At 51.2% G+C, this 21162-nt stretch overlaps 1 protein-coding gene across 54 annotated transcripts in view; it reads left to right on the top strand.

Annotated features, from left to right (window-relative positions):
- CELF2 (CUGBP Elav-like family member 2) overlaps positions 1 to 21162 on the top strand; it is an 872498-nt gene that overhangs the window by 746406 nt on the left and 104930 nt on the right. For 51 of the 54 annotated variants that reach the window (XR_014817160.1, XR_014817158.1, XR_014817159.1 and 48 more), the window contains 1 exon segment: positions 1383 to 1465. Coding sequence is in view for 48 of the 51 variants with exons in the window: in NM_001445140.1 (NP_001432069.1) it covers positions 1383 to 1465 (83 nt within the window). In the remaining 3 variants the exon portion in view is untranslated. 54 annotated transcript variants of the gene reach the window in all.

Here is a 21162-nt window from a genome sequence, read left to right as displayed (position 1 = left end):
TTCCAAACAAGGAGGAAGCATCAGATGGATTTCTGAATGCTGTGTGCATGGCATTGTACTTTATTTTCTCCTGTTCCTTTGAATGAGTTTTTGTTTTGAAAAATAGGTGCCAATTTATGATTCTGAACCTTTGATGGTTTGTGGTGCTCACTTCCTGCTCTCCAGCTGTACCGGTTTTTGTTTTTTCTGTTCTCGGTCTTAACTTACATCATTCCCCTGAATGGAACCAACGCTGATGCCTTAGTGCTGTGACTGCCTCTCATTATGCTTGCTGGACCCGGCCTTGGAGTGCCTCTCAGGGCTCTCCGCAGCTCTCCAAGCCTTCGCATCCTTTGGTAAAGTCGGGGTGAAATACGCATGATCTGGGTGACAGCCTCTCTCTGCATTTTTTCTCAGCCCAGTGCATCCAAGACAGCCCAGGTCAGAGGCAGCATCTCTTTCTTGAAATTTCCAAAGTTTTTGCCCCTCCCTTCCCCCCCAGCCTGGAGGCGCGAATTCACCGATTGTTAAGCACTCTCCATATCCGGTTTAACCGCAGATGTTAGCCAGGATCTTAAACTGCAGGTTGGAGGAGGGGGTCCACCCTCCTTGGGGATGCAGAAGGAATGGAAAAAGGCTTCGAGACTGTTTGCTCTGGTGGCGGGAGATGGTTGGCAAGAGGGTATCTTCTGGTCTCTGTTGGAGGGGCCGTCAGGTCTCAGAGATGAGGAATCAAAAGGTTGCCCATTGCTGTAACCACAGCCGTGTTTAAGACACAGGACGGCGTCTGCAAAATGTTTGTTTAGGAGTATGCCCACCGCATCATAGCGTACCTTCTAAACGGGTTAAAGCCGAGTCTTTCATTGCAGCGCGCAAATACGATGTATTTCATGGACGGAATGTTGCGTTATGTCCGACGGTGCAGGTAAAAAAAGGATACAGCACGACCCCAGCTCCTAGGGAGCTAATCATCCGGTTGTCTAAACCTGGGAGTGGGGAACGTGTTTTTAAGAGGGTGACGTTCTAGAGCTCTCCTTTAAGAAAATCGCAGTTAATAGAAGTCTTCTGCTGTCACAATTGTGATGGCGCAGTTCCCTTTGTGCCGCCCCCCGCGTCCCCCGAGCAGCTCACCCCACCTCCCACCCTCGCTCCTGGAGAGCTGTGTTCCCGGGAGTCGGCGCACAGTTATGAATTGATTCCCCAACGTGCGGAAAGCTAATAGGTATGATTCCGGATGAAAGGCGCTGTGTAACTGCCGGAGATGTCGTTATTACTGTTTCCCGCGCACTTTATTTTTAAATTGTGCCTCCTTTTAAGTAGATGACTTGTTCGCCCCAGTCTCCATTATATCGAAGCCAAGCATTCACAGAAATTTCTAAAAACCTTTTCATTTCTCTCTGTAGGTTGTTGTTTCGTAACATTTTATACAAGAAAAGCTGCACTTGAGGCCCAGAATGCACTGCACAATATTAAAACTTTACCTGGGGTGAGTCGGTTTACTTTTGTACCAAAATCAATTTATTGCTTGAAAATGGTCCTTTTCAACTGAAGGTTCTAGCGACGGGCTCTTAGGGCCAGAAATGACTTTGGTCTTTGGAGGAGGGTGTGCTGACCCCACCAGCCCCCCACCCCCCCACCACATGAGCCAGCCCAGCTGGCCAGCCCCCAAAGAAGCCCTGGCATTGATGCTGATGGAAAGACCTCTTCAAAAGTATGGCCCCTGGTTAGAAAATCACACTGACCCCGCTGGGGAGCAGCAGCCGCTGCCGAGGATCCGGTGGGCTGCGATTTTAAAGGGGGGTGGGGTGGGGTGGGGGCCTCTGCATGCGTGCATGTGCGCGCGCGCGCACACACACACACACACACACACACACACACACACAGCAAATGGAAAAGGAAAAGCTTTTACTCACCAGGAGCCGCTTTTCAAATTGAGTCCTTAGATTTTCTTTTGCAAGGACGAAATGTACCCTGTACAGCCATCATATGAAACCTCCTAATGGTTTCTAAACAGTCAATGGCCGTTAACAAAGTCAGTGTTTTCATGCCCAGCTCGTGGCTTTGTGTTGATAGAGAACAGAAAATACAAAGCTTACAGTTTGGGTTTGTCTTTTTGTTGGTTTTGTTGTTTTTCCATTTCCTTCCCAGTCATGTGGGATGCTTCGTACCACTCACTAGAAACCAGCGGAGGTTGGCTGTACCTGCCTCATCAGAATACCTGATTTCCGGGGTTTTGTGACCATTTTATCTAGTGCATGTTAGTCTAAGTGTCTCTGTGCTGTTGGAGTATTCTCCCCATTGACTCAAAAATCAGAGCTGCGTTACTTTAATATCGTACTGATGTGTGTTGATTACGAGGAACCTCCGGTAAGCAGCCTTATTTTATGGTTTTATTGAAAACGGGTTTGACGAGCATGAAAGCTACCATTGATGTCCCTCATGTTTTCAGGGTGTAATTCTCATTTGCTGTCATGCATTGGTCATGCTAACCTAGGCACACAACTCAGTTTATACCCTGTCACCCCCCAGGAAAGATGGCATTGGTTTAATTCACCATAGCTCTGTTGAAAATTTTATTGTAGTTGGGTGGCGAGAGATTCAGTGAACGGGAGTTTCATACTCAGCCAAAAGTAATAAATTACTAACCATACTCTCAAACCATACCACCTTGGTTTTCCCCCTTTTTGGGTGAGCAAATCAGAGAGCCGGTGGTTCAGAAAAGCAAGTGGGTGAGACCAGAATTCTCCCTCCCAATTCAGTTTAACTACTTCTCCCGAAACTTCTAAGGTGGTTTTTAGAAAGGGAGCTTTTACTGGGTCTAAGTGCATTGCCTAATGAATTTTTTTAGAAATATTTTTTCAGCTTTATTCTCTGTGTAAATCGGATTTTTTTCCCCCAGTGTAAATTCTAGAAGGCCACAGTGTTCAGTCACATTAATGAAAGAAGCGACCAAGGCACATATTTACTCGTTCAGCCGATGGTAGAAAAAAAATAACTTTTGTTTCCCAGGCTCCTAATCCCACCCAAAGACTCCTAATCCCACCCAAAGACTACTTTGTACTCCTTCTTTGAGAAAGAAGTACTTTATGGTACCTAGCACGCAAAATCCCTTCTGGGTGTCTTGAGAAAAAAATGACTGGTGGTGATGAATTGTTACTTAGTCGTTAGGGTATACTGAGGCCCAATCACATCCTGTTTTAAATTATGGGGAAGCTTGGTTAATTTCAGGTCATTCCCTCCTCCAGAAGAAGAGGTCCCAGCCTGCCTTTTTCATAAGTGATGATGCTCCTGAGAAATCCATGGTCAACCTGATGAAGGGGCCACGTTGGGAAATGTGCAAGTGCCTGATGGGCTTACTGCAGTTGGGCCCATCTGACTCTGACCCTTATCTTAGCAAACAAATGGCATCTTCTGTATTATTAATGTGGCCTGTGTCTCTTTTTCTCCTACCAAAAAAAAAAAAAAAAAAAATTGCATGCATGGAGTTCCCGTCATGGCTCAGTGGTTAACGAATCCAACTAGGAACCATGAGGTTGCGGGTTCAATCCCCGGCCTTGCTCAGTGGGTTAAGGATCCGGCGTTGCCATGAGCTGTAGTGTAGGTCGCAGACGTGGCTCGGATCCCACGTTGCTGTGACTCTGGCGTAGGCTGGTGGCTACAGCTCTGATTCGACCCCTAGCCTGGGAACCTCCATATGCCGTGGGAGCGGCCCAAGAACTGGCAAAAAGACAAAAAATAAAAAAAGAAAGAAAGAAAGAAATTGCATGCGGAAGTCAGGGATGACGATGTGGGAAGCCGGTTATCAAGGATGATGATTCTGGGGCGGGAAAAGAAGGTCGATGGATTGTTTGGGGCTTGGTTTTTATCCCGTTCCATCTCCTATGCCCAGTTCCTTGCAGCGGGTTAAATGAAAACTTTGCACCGTCAGGTCTGATTTGTAAGCCCTCCGAGCCTTCACAGTGGACAGGCTGTTGCTACATCTGCCATCTCACATTAGGTGAGTGGGGAACAGAGTTGCCCATCTTGCATTTCTGTACCACTTTATCTGACCAGCATCACCCGTAACAGCTCCAGGAAGAACATGAAAGCCATTTCCGTTCAGCTGGGAGCTTTGGTGGATGGGAAGAAATGAAACCAGACATAAAAGATGAATGCATATTCTTGGGGAAAAAAATATTACAGGGTGCCTTGCTGTTTGATTACAAGCCTTGGAATTAGTCAACATTTCCATAATTCTAAACCAATATACACCTGTTTTCCCACTGTGATGTGAAGGCACAACTTAATTTAACAGAATCCCTGCTGTGCTAAATCTCTCATTAAATACCAAGCGAGTTCAGTAATTTAAAGTTGTAGCGCTACTATTTTAACTGGTTGCCTTGCTATTATGAAATTAATAAGAAATTAATGATGCACTTTGCCATATGCCTTCAATTTCTTTCTGAATAAAAATAAAAGGGATAAAGAAAACTGCATCACCAGCTGACACTTTAAAGCTTTGCTGGTTGTAATCATTTGTCCTGCGGATACAATCCATTAAAAAGGCGTTCGCTGCCTTTTTTCCTAAAGTGTCCAAAACTTTCCATTTAAAACAAGATCAAATAGTGCTGGGTGTTGGTTTTTTCCTTTCCCTGTTTAATTTTTCTTTGGCAGTTGATGTTTTGTGTCCTATGAAACTTGTCATCGTGCCCCCAATCTTGGTGAACGTGGAGGGACTAGCGTTCATTCTTGAGAGACACAAAGCACTTGGTTAGCGTGGGAGAGCAAGAAAGACTGATGGGGAGTTCCCATCGTGGCGCAGTGGTTAACGAATCCAACTAGGAACCATGAGGTTGTGGGTTCAATCCCCGGCCTTGCTCAGTGGGTTAAGGATCCGGCGTTGCCGTGAGCTGCGGTGTAGGTCGAAGATGAGGCTCAGATCCCGCATTGTTGTGGCTGTGGTGTAGGCCGGTGGCTACAGCTCCAATTGGACCCCTAGCCTGGGAACCTCCATATGCCGCGGGAGTGGCTCAAGGAAAAAGGCAAAAAGAAAGAAAGAAAGAAAGACTGATGGATATGCTTTTATACAGTTGGATTTGTCTGCCCGGCAATTTTTAATTCAGGGCAGCCTTCCTCTCGTGTCATGTAGGGGCCATAGAGATGCTGTGCGTGGTGAGTGGTGGGTGGTAGGGTCAAGCGCGAAGCCTCGGGGGCCTCAGCCGTGCAGTGGAGGCCGAGTTTCTCAAGCCTGTCTCTTAGCCTGTGATGGAGAAAGACCGTGGGTCTTACATCCTCTGAAATGCTCAACCTAAAGCCTAGAAAAACACTCTTAGAAATGAAGGAAGCAGTCCAGTCACTTCTGCTGGAGCATGAGAATGTGAGAAAATAGAATGTGTACATGTATGTGTGACTGGGGCACCATGCTGTGCAGCAGAAAAAAATTGTATTGGGGAAAGAACGAGAGAAAGAAAGAGGAAAGGAAAGAAAGAAAGAAATGAAGCAAATTCAGCTGCTCAACACAGGGAGCAAGAAATGAGAGTTGGTGCGTGGGGGCCCTGCCTCCGGTTTGACACTTCAGTGTCGAACTAAACGGTCGTTTGATGCTGAAACAACAAACCTCAGGCGAGGTGCTTAATACTGACATTTCGTGAGGCTAACAAATCGCTCGTGATTAGTGGTTGCCTGCGAGTACCAGGCCATGAAGCTGTGCAGTTAACACGCCTGCCCTTGAGACCCCTGTGAGTGTGTGACCGTGCCTGGGGGGTGGGGGGAGGGCCGCTGGATGAGCCACTGGCCTCAGTCCCGATCTCTTAGCCTGACGGTGACCACAGCTGAGCCTTGGCAGTCGTGGACAAATCTAAGTTGCCGAGCGAGCCTCTGACGATTTAGCCCATCGGGCTAAGAGACAGCTTCCTTTGTTTAGGGTTTCAGGCAGGTGCAGCCCCACGGGTGGAATTAACTCCATCCAAGTGTCTTCGTCTGCCATGTGTTTCCCAGAGAGAAAACGCTGGTGAAGGCAACTTGCAAGGTTCATTTTGTTTTCACTGACCTAATTTAGCCTAATTAAAAAATAAAAGAAAGCCCTTAACGGAGGCGTGGGAAAACTCCCCTGATCTCTTCCACCCTCCAATGTCAGGGCCGAATATCCCCCTACCAGGCCTTACGCCGTTCTTCTTCCAAGGTCTTCACACACGTCGTCTCTAGCAGTAAGGCCTTCTGATTGAAAATCTGCAGCAGTATCACTAGAGCATTCACTGTATAAATTAATTTAATTAAGGCTGTAATAACAGAGAGGAGTACAGTTTTGCAAAAGCTCTTAAATTGTAACAGGGAGGCGGCCTCGGAATCCCAATGTCTCGTGAAATATTCATCGCACCTTTCTCCCAGACGTTGGCTCCAAGGTGCCTTACTGCTTTCTTTGTAGAGTCACTACCAGTTTAAGCGAACGTGGTTTATATTAAGGAGTTGCTGCCCCGAGAGCCCATTTGTTGAGCGCCCACACACACACAGTGGCCCGCAGGACTGCACGTAGATTTGAGAGAGAAGAACAGCATGGGCCGGATCCAGCAGGAAGCAGCAGCAAGTCAGGTGGCCCCTCAGGACAAGCGTGTTCACCTGCAGGACCAGGACGACCCCCTCCGGGCGGACCTGCGAGGGGGGCCCCTCCTCCCAGGTGGCCTTTGACACAGCTCCCCATGGAATCGTCCCCCGGGTCCTTTCAGGGTAGGCTGCTAGGGCCTCGTATTCTTGCAGCATAACCCACAGTGGCGCTCGCCGGGACCAAATGCCGTTTGCCCGTTGTAACGCTTTTGGAGGCGTTCGTTTTCTCTGAACGACTCCTGCTAATTATTAATATGTGTTGAATGCCTTTGCTCTCAGAGCCGTGATGATGAGTCTGTCATTGTCATCATCATCATTGTTTCTGTCATCAGATCTCGCAAATCCCCTCTCCTCCCATCAAGGAAATTTCCCCCTAGATCATCCCACTTGAATCAAAGCCTGACAAGGCTCTTGCCTAGAAAGGTGGTTTTTTGGTTTTTGTTTGTTTGCTGCCTTTTAAAGTTACTAGGGAAAAAAAAAAAAAAAACAGCCAGACCATCAGGACAAACAGATGTGTCTCAAACTCCGATCGTTCAGAACTCAGGGAATTTTCATACCTTCATTCCAGAGTTAATCACTGGGAGTTCCCATCATGGCATCAGTGGAAATGAATCTGACTAGTATCCATGGGTCGGGGATCCGTCGTGGCTGTGGCTGTGGTGTAGGCCAGCAGCTGCCGCTCCAATTCGACCCCTGGCCTGGGAATGTCCAAGAAAAAAGAAAAAGAAAAAAACAGTTAATGGTTGAATTTCTGTGGTTTGCCAGGCTCCCTTCTGGATACTGGGGTCTGCAGTAGCTACCAGGATATTTATCACTAAATCTTCCAAGAACAGCCAGCCAATTTACTCATCTCTCTTTAAAGTTTAATAAATAGCTTGTGGATATCTAATGCCCAAATCAGTTTCATGGAACATTTCCAGAGGTGTCAAGTTTTGTTCGACCAATGATAATTTTGCCCAAATTCTCTAAAATAGGGGATGCATGTAGCTTTGTGATTCCACGCCTATATAATGATAGAGTTTCACATACAGAGATCTGTACATTTATGCGTAGCTCTGTATACCTACAGATAGAAAAGCATTCGCACACATCCGCATTGTGGATATCAACTCAAATAAATACAGGAAGATGAGGCAGAGAATCTCATTTTCAGTTCGACCTGCCCATGTACTCTTCATTACTGTATAGTCGTCTTTCTTACCTTAGACCTCACGAGCTGTGTAATTCTCAACATTGGTGGTTGATTGGTTGGTTTTTACTTCGATTCAGGGTCACGGCTGATGCGTGGTGCATGTTTGAGGGCCCTTGACAGCTGCCCTTTAACGATGGTGGTCCCTGCCTTCCACCCTCTTGACGGAGGAATAGGCACTAAATGAAATAAAGTATGTCAAGCTTCCTGAGCCCCTGAAGAAAGGGACTTAGGACGTTGTTTCTGCCTGAGAGCTCCTGTAGACGCGAGCCCTTCTTGGGTGGGAACCCAGCAGCTAAGACGTATGTGTGAGGGAAGAGCTTAGGACCCCTTGGGGGTACATTCTTCCGATGGCCCTTTGTAGAACCAGGCCAGGGCTGAAATATGTGGCCTTAGAGGATTGCCCCACAGCAGCTGTCTCCCTGCTGTGCCTGGGCTGTCTTGTTCTAACACGAAGCCCCACGAAATACAAGCTAGACAAAGACGAAGGTCGTTGTGTTCCAAAGACTCTGTAAAGGCCTGCGTAGGAGTGCACCGCCGCATAGCCCCGGAGGAGCTCCTGGGGAGGGCGCTGTGCAGAAGCCCCTGCCCGCCTCCGGAGCCAAGCCAGCCCCCAAATGGGTCGCAACCAGGTGTGGCAGGATCTCTGGCCGGCTCAGTGGTTTAGTCCCGGGAAAGTTGGAGGGAGGAAGAAACGCTTGGCCCAGTGCTTCCCCGTCTGCAGGCCAATCCCAGGGCATCTGGGAAAGTGCATTTTAACACTTCATGAAGGGCCATCCCCCTGCCCGCTTCACCCACCGTCAAGTCTTCCATGCCACCTGAACAGTGGGCACTGCTGCTTTGCACTAGCAGTCAGGTCAGTAACTTTGCTTGGCAGTGGCTGATGTCTGGCTTGGATGAACTGAAAGGAAAAGCCAGTTGCTTGTAAGACAGGGCTCCCTGAACACAAGGAAGCCCGTGGGGGAGAGTCAGGAGGGGTTCCCGGTGGTGACATGCTGAGAACGGCTGCGGGGTGGGTGGCAGCCAGCAGCACAGGGTTAAAACAGGGAGCAGCTCCACCCCTTTTGGAGACTAGAGTGCAGTAGAAGGCCCTTCCGGGTTTGTTTTGCAAACAGCGTCGTCTCAGACACTGAACTGCTTCAGGCAGCTGCTGTGGGGGCTTATCAGAGCATGCGTGTGAATGACCCGGCACAGGTAGCCAGATATGCCACAGCACCTGTGTCATCGTGCCAGGAGTCTTGGTGACACATGGAAGGCGTGAAGGGATGGAGGGCGCAGGGCAAAATGAAGTTAGATTTCAGAGATGACTGTCTCTCTGTGGTAACTCAGAACCGCTTGGGAATATGAAGCTCACACAGATCTCAGTTGCCACGAAGTGGGTGAGGTTTCGAGAGAAGATTGTGGGGAAAATCCATGAATTTGACCAAACGTCTGGACGAAGATGCAGTGGAAGGGATTACGACAATCAAAGGAAAGGGGAAATTTTTCAAAAAAAAAAAAAAAACAGTTGGAAAAGTGTCCAGATGCGAACGTATCACCCAGAAATATGACCAACGTGCTGGGCAGAGCTTGACTCTCTCAGCACGTGGCCTGGGCCTCCAGTTGAAGTGGGTTGGCCAGTTCAGAGCCACACACCCCAGGCCACACAAAAGCATGTGACACGGGGATGTGGGAAGTCAGCCGGGGGCCCCAGGGTCCTGCCTCCGCCGCTGAAGAAGGAAGAGTGGCCGAGCTGGGCCGGGAGAGGCCAGGGCGAGGGGGAGCCCTGGAAGCCCGCTGCGGGCCCCTCTGCTCTGGTCGGGCGCAGGGCAGCAGAGCAGCCACTGGGAGGGAGCGGGGCGGGGGAAGAAGTGTTGCGTGTCCCCTGCTTGTTTTAGCCTCGGATTGTTGCAGTGCCCAGGCAGTCTCGTTAGGGGTGGGACAGAAGCTAGCAGAGTTGTGTTGGTCATCGAGCAATGTGGCAGGACCACAGCCCCGTAGCTCTCACTCCCCTCCGGTCACCAGGATGAGAGGATAAACCGTCAGCAGGGACTCCAGACAGGGACCCGGGGCTCACGTTCTCCTCTGTGCCCTGCATCCTTCCTGACCGTCCTTGACTCCCTCCCGTCAGTCCTCAGAACAGGCCTTGGCTCGGCCAGCCCCTCCTCCACCTGCTCCACAGAACCCTCCAGAGCCCGCCCACCCGTCATCCGCAGGGTGGAGAGGTTGGACTGAAATGATGCTTAGACTCCTTGCCGACCTCCTACGCCTTGACTCTGCTCAGGTCCTATTTGATGTTTAAGAACCCGTCTAGACAGCTGGGTAGGTTCATAGACGGGCAGGTGGATAGGTAGGGGTAGATGCCTGACCGGCTGCAGGTGCCAGGGAGGAATTAGAGGACGTTGTGCAGACGAGTCCGGACCCTTCCGGGTGTGACGCTCCAGGCTGATTGTCTGCCCGTCGGCTCTGGTTGAGGACCAGCCGGGGGCTGAGCGCTCCCCGTTCTCCCTCCGGGGGTCCGAGCAAGGAAAGGGAGGCAGTGACAGTGGACAGATCCGCCTGGCTGCTCGCTCCCAGCCTCAGTTTGAAGGGGGTGTTGAGCCTAATGGGGTTGCGGGATTACTGGTGGATTTCCGTTGTCTATTTGGTCACCGTCCCCCGTCCTCGTGGGTAAACAAGTGGCCTGTGTTTGTAGACGGCTTTCTGAGATTGTGTATTTGTCATCCTTTCTAAAAGTGTTTGCGGTCATGTATCGATATCGTTCCCCTTGTGCCTCAGAGAATGTGGATGCTCCAGGAGAGGAAAGTACCTCCTCTGACCTCCCCTGGAAAAGCAGTGACAGCCGTGCAGTTAGAAGTCACAGTGGCTCAAAGTCCCCAGCGGGTTGGCCTCCTGGCGGTGCGTTTGGGCACGATGCTCCCCACCCCAGGGGGTGCAGGGAGCATGACTCTGGAGGCCAAGACAGCGTAGCAGTGAAAATCACCCCACAGGGATGGCCATTTATTGGTGGCTCCAGTACCAGGCCCCCTGGAGGCTCCAGGGATGTATTTGAATTGTCATGTGTCATACGGCCCCCTTTGTTGGTGAGGAAGCTGGAACTCAGACATAGGGACGGGTCCAGGGTTGCACAGTCTGGAGCCGGGAGTGGACTGACAGGTTCCAACCGGTGTCTCTGGGCTCAGGCGCCTGTGGATGGTCCACTTGCCTGTTCTGGGCAGAGGCTTGCAGGTCCTCAACCCCATTGGGCCTTCCTCTTTCAGGGCACCTGTCACAGGACGTGTGTTCCCACCCACAGCTTCAAGGGTCACTCTGAACGACCCCCGTTTCCAGCTGTCCTGAAACAGCTCTGAAGCCTCGGCTCTCCCCTCACTATCGGTGGTGCTGCATGGCCAGCTCACCTGAGGGCAGAGCACCCGGGCCCCGGGGCTCCCCCACGTGGCTAGCACCCTCCTCACAGCCCACTGGGCGCCCCTGCCCCCCCAGTCAGTCCTGACACCGCGTGACTTGGGCCACTGAGGCCTGTGCCACTTGGCCCAAAAGGTGAAACCACCCTCTTGGCACAGACAGAGGAACCCCAAAACACCGAGTGGGTGAGGCAAGGTTTGCTCGCAATTTGAGTCCGAGGTTCCTAACACAACACCAGGCTCTTTAAGAGGTAGCAGTAGATCAAAGGCAGTCGTTACTGTAAGAGGAACTGCTTTGCAGAAATGGCTATAAATGCAGCCCCTTCCTCCAGAGGAGTGGAGCTCTACCAGCATCACTCGTTAACATGCCTGTCATCAGGGTGCTTTTCTTTACCTGCATCCCCAGGCTCTGGGTCCTGGGCCCCGGTCTGCCTTCGGATGTCCTGTCTCCACCCAGCTGCCCCTCCCCACGTCCCAGCGCTGCGTCCAAGGGCAGCCGTGGGCCCGCCCCTCACCTGCCCACCCTCTGTCGACTGAACAAATACGTTCCACCTCAAAGTTAAGTTACATTTGGGGCAAAATGAGGACTGTAGCCCGGGAGGCGGCATCGCAGAGAGCTCTGAGGAACCGCCCCAAAGAGGCGGGGGAGGGCAGGACGCGCGTGGTGGTGGCGAAGGGGAGGTGCGTGCAGCCAAGCACGCATTTTGCAGAAGGTCGCTGCTAGTCTCATGAAGGTCACTGCTAGTCACGAGGCGCAGATATCACCATGAAGGATTTTAGTGCTTTTCTAGATACCAGGAGATAAGGCATTGGGCTCCTAAAGAATTCTCTGGAAAACGCCTAACTGTCTGAGGCCCTGTTCTGCCAGTTTTCCCAGAGCACCGAGGGCCTCACTCCTGGTCTCCACCCTGAGCTCTTTTCGGGGGAGTGGAGGGCCGGCAGGTGCAGTGGCTCATGATTCAGTCCATGTGGAGGCAGGTGCCAGTGCCCGCCTCCAGCTCACAGCTCCGCCAGCCCACCCTGGGGCCCCAAAGAGACGGGGCGCCTTTGCAGAACGACTGGACTCACCCTTTCACGTTATGGATGAGGAACCAGGGCCCGGGCGGTGGAGCCAGCAGCGCCATCTAAGTGAATCCCCTGCTTCTGAAGCAAAAGCCCAGACTCCTCCCCAAGCAAAGACATTAAGGAACATGCAGCAGATGCCAGGGGCAGGGTTGTACGCCCCCCTTGGCACCCCCCCACCACCAGCACCGCAAGCAGCCACTGCTGTTCTCCCAGCAAGTCAGGGGCAAGGAGACTAGGTCAGCGGACACCTCGCCCTGGGTCTGGGGTCTCAGATGTCTTCACGTCTCTGTCCCCATCCAGCCACATCCGCTCTGTGCTCCCCCTTTGTCAAGAGGTGAGTTAGGGTCAAAGGCTGAAGGATTGATAAAGATAGGAGGCCAGGTGGTAGGCTTCATTCTGTCCAGACAGCATGCTGTGATTCTGTGTCAGTAAGAGTGTGGGTAAGTGGATTATTGGGCAGGCTAAGGCTTTGTCGCTCCTGCAGGCTGCCCTGGTCATAGGAGTGCATGACCCTGGGTGCGTGGGGTTATGAGAGCAGGGAGTCTATGATTCCGGGTCACTACTTCTACGTTGCTGTCCTTCACTGGGGCCAGGAGGTCCACGTAAGAGGAAAGACCAGGTGCCCCCCCCATCCCTGGACCATCCAGCTGAGCCTCTGCTGGTCAGTGGGGTGTTTTCCAGGCTGACTCCGCACGTGATGGGTTTGCTCACATGCAGACTGTATCGTAATTTCTTCAGAGGAGCCTATGTTTAAACACGTACCAGGAAGCTCTGCTGGGTGTTTCACAGGAAGTGGTACGTGGGGTGCAGCGTCCAGGTGATGAAACAGGGAGAGTCATGTGGATTGAGGAAGAAGAAAGGCCTTGGTATCCTCGCCTACATCCTGCATCCTGGCAGGAGCGTAGTCGCAGGGGCCCAGGAAGGCACGGTTTCTAGCGAATTGGGGTTCCGTAAACCTTTCTACATCACCGATGTTTTTCATTCGCTCTGAGAATTTAGATAATCTTAACCAAGTGACCAGTGTTCGGTTGATAAGAATCCTGGTAATAGTTCGCACGTGCTGACCACTTAGTCTGTCTGGGGTGCTGTGCCAAGGGCTCTGTGGGCACCTGAGCTGGCGGAAGGGATGACACCCTGAGGCAGTCATTAGACGGTGAGCGACACTCCGTTGTCTCCTGCTGGTTGCCTTTCAACATCACGTCTGCCCCTCTCAGCCCAAGGGAGACTAAGTCGCTGTGACTGTTGGAGAAGACCTCCCTCTGCCAAATGAGTGAGTTCCTCCTCCGGCTGGTCCGTGCCCTCCTCCGGCTGAACTCCTGCGAGGATCATGGGAAAGCCCTCAGGCGCTTCCAGGCCAGCTTCGCCCTGTCTCCTCCATCCATTGCCGATGCCGGACTCAGGGTTGACTGCTGTTCATGAGCTGTCACTGACATCGGCAGAGGTGCCTCAGCCCAGATTTTCGTGAGTTCTGGCTTGCATTTCTGCTGCTGCTCATGGACGTGCCAATCATAATCACCGCCCCCCCACCAAAAAAAAAAAAAAAAACCTCATAGGTACCGTTAAGTCAGTTACAGAAACCCTCCATCCCCAAGTTATTTAAATCGCTCCTGGGTCAGAGTTGCCCAGATGTGCAGCCCCTGAAGGTCACTGACAAACACTAACCATCGTCAGTAGGAGAATAAGAGTAAGAGTCGCGAACCTAGGAGATCTGTGGCTCATTTCAGCAGGTTTCTGTTCATTTGAGTGTCGTTTTCTGGGTCTGCAGAGGAGCACAGGGCGGGTGGAGAAAAAGAGACCAGATCTCATCCCAAGTGTTGTTTAGAAGTCATGCCATTCAACCCCCCTCACTTCATAATCGAGGAAACTGAGGCCCAGAGAGGTCAGGTGGCTTGTGGAGGGTTACACAGCCCCCCGACGGTGGAGGCAGCACCACTCACGTCTCAAGCCTTGCGCCCGTTGTCCTCTGTAGCATGTCTTGTCCCCAGAACGTCTCCCCAGGATGGTGCCAAAACCTGCTTTTGGAGAATCAGAAATTCAGAGCCCAAATTCCCCAGCTTGCCCGTGAATTTCACCCTGTGAGGTGAGGCGACTGAACGTGGCCGTTGCTGTTCTCGTTTCTGTTCCCTGAGAAAGCCCCGGGGAGACGGTGATAACCGAGTCCCAGGCCATTTACCTGAACTGATAGACGAACCTCCCCTGGCGGCCTCGTGCCCTCAGAAGGGGCTTCGGGGCAGCCTGGCCATCTGGGCAGGTGGAGGAGGAGGCAGTGAGGTCAGGGGGCATAGGGTGGGCGGGGCCTCTGCCCTCCATCGTCCTTGTTCCCGGGCACCTGTGTTTTCCCACCCTGTCCCCACTCCTAAGACCTGCCGGAAAATCTCCCAGGAGTGAGACTGACACGGAATTCCCGGCCTCCCAGACTGGAGGGGGGAGTAGAGTCGGTGCTGTTGTGAGCCCAGTGTTTTGCTAAAGCAAGAGGAGCGATTTTCTGCCGCAGGGAGTTACCTGTCATCCTCGGCGGCCGCCTCTCCAGAGCCCCTGGGGCTCCGTGCCTCCTGGACTTGAGCTGCCTTCCCTGGAGAGCAGGATGCTCCCTTTCCTGTGTCTCCTGATAGCCACAGATTGAGGGACAGAGAAGACGCAGCTGCCAGGGCCGAGCTTGCCAAGCTTGCCAAGCTTGCCGTCTTCTGACAGGAGGGGCTTCTCGGCCGGACCTTGCTGCCGGGAGTCTCGAAAGGAAGCGCCTCTGCCCTGAGGAGTCGTTGGGAGACCCCCTCAGATGGGTTCTTGTTTCCATTCCCACTTCTTATGAATCTGGAGATGTTTTTCCCATTTGAGGTTATTCCTAATCCTCAAATGTCCTAGGTGGCTGTCAGCAGGCGCAGGGTCACTTGAGGCCACAGAAAACGAAAGCCACGGCTGGCATTTCCCTAAGGCTCAGCATTGCTGCTCAGACCAGCATCAGAGTGTGGGCTGCGGCTGGTTGGCCAAAGAAGCAGCGGGAAGTGGAGAGGAGCAGGCGGGAAGGGAAGCAGGTGGGACGGAAGGGAGGCAGCGTGTGCCCAGAGGAAGGACAGCTCAGTCTAACACCTGCTGGCGGTGCGTTAGACCCGAATAGCAAAGGGGATCCAGAGGGAGGACATGCGATGCCGGAGAGACGCAACCAGGATTCCTCTGGGACGGCCACACCTTGAGCTGCTTTTGTGGGATCAGAACCACATGACCCGCTCTGGAGGAAATGCCCACTTGCTGGGTTTGCACACAGTCCATACACGCGCTCTCACGTTCGCCCACGGTCCGTACATGCGCTCTCATGATTTGCACATGGTCCGTACATGCTGTCTTTTGGTTTGCACACAGTCCGTACATGTTCTCTCATGGTTTGCGCATGGTTCATACACACACTCTCATGCTCTTCTTCCTCTACCCATTTTTCTAGTTCAGTATCTGATCATAGCTGAATTAATAGATTTGGGCTAAAAAACCAACAACAACAACAAAAAACTAGCCACTGCTTATGCATTAAGCATTTTGGAGATTTGTAGCAGCCCTTACGGTTTTCTCACTGGTGCTCACTGCCCTCGGAGTCCCCTCACCTTTGATCTTGAAAGCATCAGAAGCCAGTAACCCAGTTGCCTGACCGTGAACTCTTCCCACCCCTTGGGACAGAGGGGAAAACAACACTAAGGAGGTTTCAGTCCTTGAGACAGTCTGGTCACACCTGAGAGGTGCCCTGCTGATGCTGTCAAGAGAAGTGCTCTGCAGGAGTTCCCGTGGTGGCTCCATGGTAACAAACCTGACTGGTATCCATGAGGATGAGGGTTCCATCCCTGGCCCCGCTCAGTGGGTGAAGGATCCGCTGTTGCCGTGCGCTGTGGTATAGGTCACAGATGCAACTTGGATCCCACGTTGCTGTGGTGTAGGCTGAAGGCTACAGCTCTGATTCAACCCCTGGCCTGGGAACCTCCATATGCTGTAGTTGCAGCCCTAAAAAGCAAAAAAATAAAAGAGAGAGAGACAAGTGCTCTGTATTGATTTTAAGGACACACTCATGTTTCTGTATCATTTGCTTTACGGGAGAAAACCACTCATGGTCACGAATGGGAAAAGGAAAACGAAGGACACATTTGCCTACAAGTCAGGGCTCTGATGGGAAGCAGGTCTTTCAAAGGCAGCTGTGCCAAGGGTCTGGCTCCCAGAATAGCCCCCCAGAGTCTCGGATGAACGTGACCTTCATTGTCTTTGGCAGCGGGTGGTTGGACAGACGTGATCGCTTGGATTCTGGGGGAGTGATCCTGGGCCCTTTGTCTCGGCTCTCTGCTCTGAACACGATGAAGCTCTCCGAGTTGTATGGAAACGCAGCTATCCCAGATTTCCAGGGGCCACTTTGAAATGCTTTATTGGGAACGAGAAAATTTAGCTGAAACTTGAGCAAGATTCTAAGCAATGAAAGAAAGAACACACCAGCTGGCGAGGCCTGGGATTGAGTTATGAAAGGGAAGACTGGAGCGGCCGAAAGCTCGGAACGTTGGAGAAGCTGCTCGGAACGGAGCTGAGTGTAAAAGAGAATGTCGGGGCCTCTCCAACCGTGTGCTGTCCCAGCGCCTCGTTGTCCAGTGACGGGAGATTGTCAGCAGTGGGCTTAAGAGAGCACACGTTTGGAGTTCCTGCTGTGGCGCCAGTGGCGTCTCTGCAGCACCAGGACGCGGGTTCGATCCCCAGCCCCTCACAGTGGGTGAAGGATCCAGTGTTGCTGCAGCTGCAGCATAAGTCACAACTGCAGCTCGGGTCTATTCCCTGCCCTGGGAACTCCTTATGCCAAAGGGCAGTCAAGGAAAGAAAAAAAATGAAAAATTAAAAACAAGGAAAACAGACATTTGTCCTAAAGATGGCAAGCAAACAGCTACGCCTTAAGCATCCTAGCCCCCGAGGGTCCGGTCCTCACGCTGCACAACTTCCTTGCACCTTTCTAGGTTCTCGTGGTTTCCTCCGCCTCCCGCAGGCTGCTGGCTCTCTGATCTTGATCCAGGAGTCAGACTTTTCGGCTGAGCCCCAAATCTGGGTAGTCCGTATCTGTCGTTAGAAAGTTCTGTCCACGTGGCCCACAGGAAAGTCCAACACTGCACCCGCCTCCCGCCCACAAGCCAGGCCCTCCTTGTGTGTCACCTGCGTGGACCCGAGGGGTGACCAGGATGAGCCCTGAAGCCATCCTCCGGGTCCCTGCTTCCTCTGCCTCCCCCTTCCTGGGCCCCTTTTCTGACCAGGGAGGCCATCTGTGGCCGATCTGAGTAGCTGCTCTGGAATTCTGCCCTCTCCCGGGGTGGGGCCATATCAGTTGTCATTGCAGAAGGGCATGGGGGGACTTTGGAAGGTATCCGTCTGATAACTGCCCTTGGTAGTCTTCCCAGCGCCTCCCTGAGGTAGGAGGACAAGGGAACTGCCCGCTGGACACGTCTCCCTCAGCCACTCTCGAGTATGTGAACTTGGCTCTGTTGGGTCTTAAAGCTGAAAAAAAAATGGACGTGCTGCTGCTTCGTGAGGGTGAGGTGGGACCTCCACCTGTTTCCCTACCTTTGTCTTCAGCCTCCACGACACCTCGATCACACACGTGTTCCCTCCGTGGGACACTAGACCAGTGCTGTCACACACGCTCCCCAGCAGGCAGAATTGTGATCCACCGTAGCCTGTGCTGAAATCACCCTCTGCCTGCTGTATCCTCTGTCCTCTGATGGCTTCCATCCGGGCCTGTCCCACGTGGAGCTCCAGGTTTCTAGAGAAGGGACATTCTCAGAGGCCCGAATGATGCTACTACGTATCATCAGCGCTTGCTCAGCCATTGTTTGCTGCATGAGTGAATTCCCAAGGATCGCTCTTGTTCAGACAATCTCACAGTCTCGGGAGTCCTTTACGCACTGGTGGGGTGAAGGTTGGGAAGTGGGGGGCGCAGTCGCAGCGCTTTCTTCGGCCGTTGCTCTCTTTTTGGGTCGTGTAGACCCTTCCCTCCAAACCCGAAGCACAGATGAGAGATGGACTCAGAACCAGGCAGTAAGTCTGCGGGAACGATCTTTGCTTCCGAGACGAGTTTATGGGGGCTTCACGGGGTCAGGTGGCTGGACTATGAATATTTAGGATCAGCAAAGCCCAGAGTCAAACCCAGACCTCGTGACTCCGGCTGAGATGTTCTTTCTGCTGCAAGACAAACCTAAAGCAGGTTTCCCCGCCGCTCACGCAGTCCTGCACGTCCAGAGAAGTGAGAACCCGCAGTAGATTTACCACCGCGGGCCGAGTGCCAGTGAAGGATTCCTGCTTGTATTTCCTGAATGTAAATCTCTCCCATGTTCTTGCCTCATGTGTCCTTCTTCTCAGGTTACCTTTGCCATGTAAATTTTGGTCGCAGGCCCTATATTGAAAGGCCCAAGCTTTGAATTTGATATCTCTAGAAGACTGAGCTTCAGGATAAGGTATTTATAGAACAATTGAACCGTCATAATTTCCCTAAGCTCTGCCAACACGGAATTTCCAAAGTTGGTAAACGATCTCACACATCAGAATAGAAGGTGGAAGTCAAGGCGGGATGAGACAGGCAGATTCAATTCAGACTCATAAAGAATTAGCCGCGCTGGAGGAGAGATCTTCGTTTGGCAAAAGAGCAACCAAAGTTGAAGGCTCCAGCAGAAGATGAGATGAAGAAATATAGCTGCTAAAAACAATATCAGATATCTTGCTCAGATGTTTAATGGATTTGCATTTTGAACAGGGGTAATATGAGATAGCCCTTAAGGCATTTTTTTTTTCCAAACTCGCTGTCTATTTTTAGTAGGGAATCCTTTTTTTTTTTTAAATCCAGCCTCATTTATTTAGAAAGACAGAGATGTAATCATTTTTGCTTAAACGTGATGAAGGAAGGACAATTATACGAGTTATCTCCTTTCATGCCCTTAGTACAAATCCCAGAGGCCACGGAGGTATTTTAATAAATACATGGAGAAGGACGGGTGAGTGAGGTGTGGTATTTATTTGTCTGTGGTGAATGAAGTCATTCCGGAGCCAATCACATCATGCATTTTTTATGAGAGGTTGCAACTTGCAAAGAGGTGGAAATGTTAGACACTAATTAATAAACGTGGCCGGCAGAGCGACTCAGGCAGCCCAGGACTCAGAAGCTAAGCTGAGGGAGGAGCGTTAAGAACGCAGTCGTCCGTCGGTGGTGCTTTCCTGTCGATTGCACGAAGCGCCTCTGTGCTGTCAGGAGGCTCAAGATAAATTACAGTGGGCTTAAGGTTTCCAAGTTAGTGGGGGTTTTTTTTAATGATTTTTTTTTCAATTGTAGTTGATTTACAGCATTCTGCCAGTGTCTACTGTACAGCAAAGCGACCCAGTCATATATACACACAGTTTTTCTCACATTGTCCTCCATAATGTTCCATCATAAGTGACTAGATGTAGTTCCCAGTGCTATACAGCAGGATCTCCTTGCTTATCCACTCCAGAGGCAATAGTTTGCATCTCTTAACCCCAGACTCCCAATCCATCCCACTCCCTCCCCTTTGGCAACCACAGGTCGGTTCTCCAAGTCCATGAGTTTCTTTTCTGTGGAAAAGTTCATTTGTGCTCTATATTAGATTCCAGATATAAGTGATAGCATGTGGTATTTGTCTTTCTCTTTCTGACTTAGTTCACTTAGTTTAAGGGTCTCTAGTTCCATCCATGTTGCTGCAAATGGCATGATTTTGTTCTTTTTATGGCTGAGAACTATTCCATTGTGTGTGTAATACCACATCTTCTTAATTTCTTCATTTAGGTTGTTGCCATGTCTTGGCTATTGGGAATAGTTGTGCAGTGAACATATAGGTGCATGTATCTTTTTCAAGGAAAGTTTTGTCTGGATATATGCCCGAGAATGGGACTGCTGGGTCATACGATAGTTCTATATTGAGTTTTCTAAGATACCTCCATACTGTTTTCCACAGTGGTTGTACCAATTTACATTCCCACCAACAGTGTAGGGGAGGGGTCCCTTTTCTCCATACCCTCTCCAGCATTTGTTATTTGTAAACTGGAGGTTTTAAAGATTTGCTTGTTTGGAGTTCTTGTCGTGGCTCAGTGGTTAACAAATCCGACTAGGAACCATGAGATTGCGGGTTCAATCCCTGGCCTCGCTCAGGGGGTTAGGGATCCGGCATTGCCATGAGCTGTGGTGTAGGTCGCAGACACAGCTTGGATCCCAAATTGCCATGGCCCTGGCGTAGGCCAGCAGCTACAGCTCTGATTCGACCCCTAGCCTGGGAACCTCCATATGCCATGGGAGCGGCCCTATAAAAAGCAAAAAGACAAAAAAAAAAAAGATTGGCTTGTTAGAGGGACGTCGTGGGCGGGGCTTTGGTTTGCCACAGAGTTGAATGGAAACTGGAGATGCCTGAATAAAGCCTCGCTCATCTTGGCAGAGCCCGGAAGCTACTGAGAGTAGATCAGAGGGTCTTGTGTTGCACACGAAATACCCACCGACTCCGCAGTTGGTTTGGAGGGTGGGGTTATTCTTCATCATCAGGTCGATGTTGAACTGAACTCCTGCAGCTTGTAAACGTCACAGGTGAATTACTGGAAATCACCCCAGGCCTGGCCAAGGGGATCTTCGCTTGCATAAACTGAATGTTTGGGGCTTTTTATGAGGCGCCTGGAAAGAGGATAATACACTTCCATTGCTCTGCAGTATAGGAGTCACAGCATATGGAATGGGCACCACTCAGCCATTTTTAATCTGCAAAAATGACAATTTCACCCGATCAGCCTATTAACTTGACACACAGGTCTTGACGGATATAGGTTGTGTGTGTGCCTGAGCAGGGCCCTGACACCTTTAGCGGATGGACATGTAGGAGAAGTCCCATCAGAGCAGTTGTCCCCTTCCGCAGAAGAGAAACGGTGAGCAGTTGTGAGAAATAAGCCTGAAGAGGTAGCCAGGGGGCAGAG

The sequence above is a fragment of the Sus scrofa genome, chromosome 10 (genome assembly GCF_054392235.1).
Source record: "Sus scrofa isolate SSC_HxYL_T2T_F1_AM1 chromosome 10, Sscrofa_HxYL_maternal_Yorkshire_Landrace_v2.0, whole genome shotgun sequence".
NCBI lineage: Eukaryota > Metazoa > Chordata > Mammalia > Artiodactyla > Suidae > Sus > Sus scrofa.
The sequence above is the reverse complement of the archived record's forward strand: the minus strand, read 5'-3'. Positions and strand labels throughout refer to the sequence as shown.